This window comes from Microtus ochrogaster, chromosome 15, assembly GCF_000317375.1.
Source record: "Microtus ochrogaster isolate Prairie Vole_2 chromosome 15, MicOch1.0, whole genome shotgun sequence".
In the NCBI taxonomy this organism is placed as follows: Eukaryota; Metazoa; Chordata; class Mammalia; order Rodentia; family Cricetidae; genus Microtus; species Microtus ochrogaster.
The window spans coordinates 4,326,818-4,333,388 of NC_022017.1; the positions used below are offsets into that span (position 1 = coordinate 4,326,818).

At 42.4% G+C, this 6,571-nt stretch overlaps 1 protein-coding gene across 2 annotated transcripts in view; it reads right to left on the reverse strand.

Annotated features, from left to right (window-relative positions):
- Atf1 (activating transcription factor 1) overlaps positions 1 to 6,571 on the reverse strand; it is a 35,696-nt gene that overhangs the window by 10,960 nt on the left and 18,165 nt on the right. For both annotated transcript variants that reach the window (XM_005353892.3, XM_026782706.1), the window contains exon 3: positions 5,505 to 5,605. In XM_005353892.3, coding sequence (XP_005353949.1) covers positions 5,505 to 5,605 — 101 coding nt within the window. The remainder of the gene's footprint in view (positions 1 to 5,504; positions 5,606 to 6,571) is intronic.

A 6,571-nucleotide genomic window follows, 5' to 3' on the forward strand; every position in this document is an offset into this window, starting at 1 on the left:
AAAAAAAAAAACCAAACAAACAAACAAAAAAAAAGACTACCTGTCTGCAGTCAGGCAGTGCTGGTGCACACCTTTATTCTAGCACCCACGAGGCCAGTCTGGTCTACAGAACGAGTTCTAGGGCATCCAGGGTGCTGTGGAATAATCCTTTTGTACACTGTGAAGATGTGTTTTTCTCACTGGTTTAATAAAGGGCCAATGGCCAATACCTAGGCAGGAAGAGATTAGGTAGGTGAGTGAGACTGAGAGAATGCTGGGAAGAAAGGCAGAGTTGCCAGCCAGATGCAAAGGAAGCAGGACTTGTAGAAAATGAGCTAACAAGCCATAAGCCATGTGGTAGCACATAAATTAGTAGAAATGGGTTCATTTAAGTTGTAAGAGCTAGTGAGTAACAAGTCTAGGCTATTAGTCGAGCATTTATAATCAGTAAGAAGTCTCCGTGTGTTTATTGGGGAGCCAGTTGTCTAGGTGAAAACTCCGCCTACACAGGGCTACATAGAGAAACCCTGTCTTGAAAAATGGAAAAAACTTTGCTTTGCAAATGAATGGTTTCTTAGTTTAATTTCCAATTATTTGGAGACTTTCCATTACATTTCTATCATTGGTTTCTAGTCTAATTCTAGGAGGAGAGCATACATGATTTCAGTTCTTTTAGACTGCTAGGGGCATTCCTCTCTTGGAATCTCTCCTTTTTTTGAAAGCACTCTTTTCCTTAATAAATAAATACATGTTGAATCTGCTAACAGGTAAAAAAAAAAAAAAAGTTAGATTTGCCAGTAACCCAGATGTGTCATTTCCTTTTTTCTTCCTTTGAAACAGGGCCTTACCCTGATTGATCTGTAGCTGTGCAGAACAGGATGACTTCAAGAACTCTACCTTCCTATGTCACCAGACACAGCACTTTTGTCTTTGAAACAAGGTCTTCCTCTATACATCAGGTTGGCCTGAAACTCTGTAGTATAGGCTGGCCTCAAATTCAGAAGTAATCCTCCTGCTTCAGCTTTGCAAGCCTAGGTTTACAGGAATGAGCTACCACACTCAGTGTGGTACATGAATGTGCTTTGAACAGTTGTTTGGTGATGTCTCCCAAAACCATTTGATCTTGCTGGTTGCTAATGTTAACTTTAATATCAAGCTGCTTTTCCGAGTCACTTTTTTTTTTAAATATTTATTTATTATGTATACAATATTCTGTGTGTGTGTATGCCCAAAGGCCAGAAGAGGGCACCAGACCCCATTACAGATGGCTGTGAGCCACCATGTGGTTACTGGGAATTGAACTTAGGACCTTTGGAAGAACAGGCAACGCTCTTAACCTCTGAGCCATCTCTCCAGCCCTCCGAGTCACTTTTCAATTGTTAGCTTTGACACATGTACTGTGAAGTTCTTCTCTAACATTCATACACATCTGGATTGCTCTATCCTCCTGAGTATTCTCAAGTTGCACCTCTGTATTTCTGATATTCCTTTGTGATGCTGATGTAGTCATCCCAGTCTCTGTATTAAGAGTTTGCCTTTGTCTTCAGCTATCCAACTTTAGCCCAGGTACAGCACTATAAAGTGAGTCTCTTATTAATCTGTTCTAATCATCTTTGCCTTTTAAAATAAAGAGGTTTGAAGACAATTCAACTACCATGCAGTTAGTCCATTTGCAGTGTGTCTATCCTCAGGGGTGTGCAGCCGTCACTACACTTCAACTTTAGGGTGTATGCTCCCTTCTCAATGTCACACCCTTCTTCTGCCCCCAGTGCTAAGTAGCCTTACATCTCACGGGTGCCAGAGAACCTTCCTGCCTCTTTTCACTATTCTCCAAAATTGATGGATTTTTTTTCTTTTCACCCTATTCTCCTATTGAACACATGAGTTCTACTTCTGTTACATTTCTCTTTAAGTATGCCCAGAGGGTCTGTCTCCATTTATTTCTGGAGGACTAATTCTTTACTTGCTAGAACATTTTTGTTAACAATCCTAAGTTTCTACCACATAATTCCATCATCTAGGTATTAATATCTAGGTATTAGAATCTGCAGACACCCCTCCCCTGCAAACCCAAGGAAGGACGTTTTCAGGTTATATGCTAAGTGATTTTGACATTTTTGGTATTCTTTTATCAACTTCTGAGTCTTGTCTGAATCCTTAAAGAGAATTTCTTACTGTTTTAGGTTATTATCAATCTAGTTATGTCCAAGCTACAAGTTCTGATCAGCTATCTGTCTACTGTGGTTCCAGTATTAATTTAATTCTCAGAGCTTCTGCAGTGCTGATTGGATCTATCCCGAGGACAGCAGCTAGGATCTGAGCCACAGCTTCTCCTGTGCATCCTTCAGTTCCAAGTCCGCATGTGCTTATGAAGCCATTTCTAGCCTTTGGGTGTTGAATGTCATAATGTTTTTCTGCCAAGTATTTTTTTTTCTGTGGATTCTTTGTCATTTACTGATTTATTTGTTTTTATTTATTTATTTATTTGTGTGTGTGTGTGTGTGTGTGTGTGTGTGTGTGTGTGTGTGTGTGTGCAAGGTTGGATGACAACTATCACAAGTTCCTGTTCTGACTTTTCAGGTAGTTCACCTCCATGTATATTTTAGAATTCTCAGTTGTATTCATCTTTGAGTAATCTACGGACACCTACAAGTCTTACCTTGGGAAGCTTCTCAGATTCTAGGCTCCTTCAGGGCTCAGCTTAGTGAACAAAACCCAGTCGAGTCCCTTCCTACCGCACATAAGGCAGTCAGGTACTCCGGACTTGCTCTTCATGCTTCCATCCTCCATCTGGTCGTCCCCCCACTTCAAGACAGGGTTTCTCTGTTCAACAGTCCTGGCTGTCCTGGAACTAGCTCTGTAGACCAGGATTGCCTCGAACTCACAGAGATCTGCCTGCCTCTGCCTCCCTAGTGCTGGGATTAAAAGTGTGCACCACCACCACCCCTCATGGTTTCACCATTTATACTTCTACGTAGGTGGTTTTCTGCTTACTGAAGTGGGTGCAAAAAAGTATTTGATTCAAGAAGTTCTGTGCAAGTTTAAAGATCCAACCTTTTGGTTCTTTTAGTGACTACTTTTAAGAGTTTGAGATTGGTCGACAGGAATCAATATAAAATTCCAAGAGACTATTCCTGCCTGGAGTGTCTCCATAATTTCCCTCCTTCCAATTCCTTCCTGTGGTATTAGGAACCAAACCCAGGGCCTTGCACATATAGGTAAGTGACCATCTACCTTTGACAAACATTTCCAGTTCCCTATTGTGTTACCAAGCTACTAAATGAGTCACAGGTAGTGTTCTAAGAAGCCAACAGTAACAAGTAAGGAAACACTCATCTTTGGGGTAGCACAAGGACAAACTCAGGCACGTGTAAGCAAGATGCAACCACTAGACTACATCCCCGAGTACAGAATTCTAGGCCAAAAGGTAGACATTAGCCCATTATTGTTTAATGATGCTGTTCAAAATGCCTGTTGTTTATTAGCTTAATGGTCATTCCTCTCTAATCTTTTTGGAAGCTTTTTAAGATCAAACATTTATCTGGGCTGGGAACACAGCTCAGTGATAGCTTGCCTAGCATGTTTGCCAGCCTAGAGAAACAAAACCATGTTTAAATTTGGTATTCTCCAATTTTCTCTTCTGAAGACTCTGCATGCATTTCCCCTCTGGGATCTGGCTTTCTGAAGCTAATAGCCCAGGCTGTAGAAACCCATCCTCAAAGCCGGGCGGTGGTGGCGCACGCCTTTAATCCCAGCACTCGGGAGGCAGAGGCAGGCGGATCTCTGTGAGTTTGAGACCAGCCTGGTCTACAAGAGCTAGTTCCAGGACAGACTCCAAAACCACAGAGAAACCCTGTCTAGAAAAACCAAAAGAAACCCATCCTCAACTAAGAGTAGCTACAAGTGCCCATTGTCTTCTTTGGGAGTAAGTTAGATAGCCTTAGGTTGCGCCTTGCAAGTCTATCACCTGCTTCCTCACTCCTATTTACTTTCTGTGCTCATCCTAGGTAATCTCCTCAGCTTTCCTTTACCTCCAACTACCCAATTCTTCAGTCATACCTAACTGCTGTAATGCTTGTTTTTGATTTCCCAGGAGACTGCAGGACTATCTTTCTCAGTTTTCTTTATTTTCAAGGTCTTCCCAGTCTCCTGTTCTAGTGTTAGGATGTGATTCCTCTTGATGTCTTTTTTGATTTAAATCAGACATGGAATCCTTGGTAATTTCATGACCTGTTCTATGTGCTAATATATTATTTCTTTTAGCTTTTTATAGTTTTTAATTACATTCTTAACAATTTTCCCTACCACCCAATTTGTCACTTTGTTTTGGGGAAGTGTCCTCTGAAGTATCACGTGTTAAAAGTTTGATGATGAATTTGTGCTTTGCTGAGACAGTGGGCCAAGTGGCAGGGAATGTGTCCTCAAATAGGGAGGGTGCTGGGACCCATCCGCCTTTGCTGCCTATGCACTATCAAGTTCTTATCTACCACGTGCTTCTAACTGTGACAGGCTCCAAAACAATGGAGCCAATCATGAGTCAAAACCAGTAAAACTGGGCCAAATCAATCTTTTCTATGTAAGAAAATTAATTTAAGGAATTAATAAAGTTGGTTATCTCAATTAGGCATGGCGCTTCAGATATACAATCTTAGGGATTCTTGCCTATTTATACTATATAGATTGACACTACACATACTGTAATTATTCAGCCACCCATAAGGCTGCATTTCTGGGTCCTAAAGGCAGGCACATGTGGGTGGACCCTTGGGAACAAAGGGCCTGCGTGACCCACGTGTGACTCAACTAAAACCCTTGAGCGCATGCGTGGGTGGCCTGTCACCTGCATCAGTGTGTGAGCACTCATGCAAACCCCCTGTGTGCACATGCAAGGCGTGGGTCCACCATTCTTAGTGTGTGACGTAGGCACGTCATCCCCCTGTACGCATGTGCCAGGCAGCCTTTAAACCCTGTCTCGAAAAACCAAAAAAAAAAAAAAAAAAAAAAAAAAAAAAAAAAGCTGGACGCACGCACGCCCCTCCCTCTCTCCCTCCCCCCTCCCACTCCATACACTGTTTCCTCAGGCCTGCAAGCACCTTCCTCTTCTAATAAACTCCTAAGTGGGTTTGTGTCTCGTGTCTTCTCACTGACATCGGACTTTTCACATACTTCTCTCACACCTCCTGAAATCTTACTACACTGTTTACGTACTTTGTCATACTGTCTCTGAGTCCTCTTACCACACAGCCTCTATTGTTGGTCAATTCGACCATGAACTTGTAATAAATTCATTTACTCGAAATATATCCCTACTACTATCCATATAAAACTACAGACACCTAACTCCAAAGGCTTTCTGTCAGCTGGTTGTACTACTTGCAGACCTCCCAAGTGCTGGGATTAAAGGTGTGCACCACCACGCCAGGCTCCAACCTATTTCTCTTAAGATCTGTGACTTTGCCTAACCATGCTTGCCCTCTTTAAATTTCACAGAACTATCTGAACACATCTGAAAACAAAGTACCAACCTGTACGATGGTCGCCGGGCCAGGATCCCGTGAGCTTTCTGTGAGGAGCCTATGCTGTCAGATGAGTCCTGAGACTCCTCACTTTCTGATAAAGATGACACCTAAAAATCAGAACTGATTTAATATACTGAAGAATACAGATGGGCAAAGAATGAAGTTGTTACTTTCAAAATGATCTGTCTTCCGTCACCCAAATTCACTGCACATCACTCCTAAGATCTAGAAGGAGGAAAGGGGAAGGACAGCAACTGAACACTTAGACTGGGCAAGGTGTCACCTCTAATCCCAACACTCAGGAGGCACAGGCAGGTGGGCCCATAGAGCAAGTTCTAGGACAGAGAAACCCTGTCCTAAGAAACCAAGAAAGAAAAGAAATCAGAACATACAATACAGTACAGAGCTAACAATAAAGCTTATGTCGCAAATAAAATGATACTAGCTGGGGACTGGAAAGATGGTTCAGCCATTAGGAACACTGGCTGCTCTTCTAGAGGTTTGAAGTTCAATTCCCAGCATGTAGACAAAGCACTCATAAATAAAATACATATGTAAATAAACCTTTAAATGATATTCTGCTGGTTAAAAATAAATCTACTTCTGATCGCACCCTGCACCATATTTAGACATGTACTTTGCCTGTAGATAACTGTCCTAAGGAGACTGCTGGATCAAGGTCTGTGCTAGATGAATGCGTGTGGGAGGCTGGGAATTGAGATGGTTCAATGATTATGAGCTGTTCTGTTCTTCCAGAAGACTGGAGGTCAATTCCTAGCAGCCATGCCATGCAGCCTTGGAAGGACTGATACATCTGGCCTTCACAGGCACCTGCACATATGTGCAGGTACTCACAAGTACACATAATTTAAGATAGTAAGATGTAAATACTTACAACTGGGAAGGCAAAGCTTTTTGGAGTCCTTAAAGTCATAAAATTAAAACAGGCAATCACACTTAACTCAAGAATCCTTTACCAGCCGGGCGGTGGTGGCGCAGGCCTTTAATCCCAGCACTCGGGAGGCAGAGGCAGGCGGATCTCTGTGAGTTCGAGACCAGCCTGGTCTACAGAG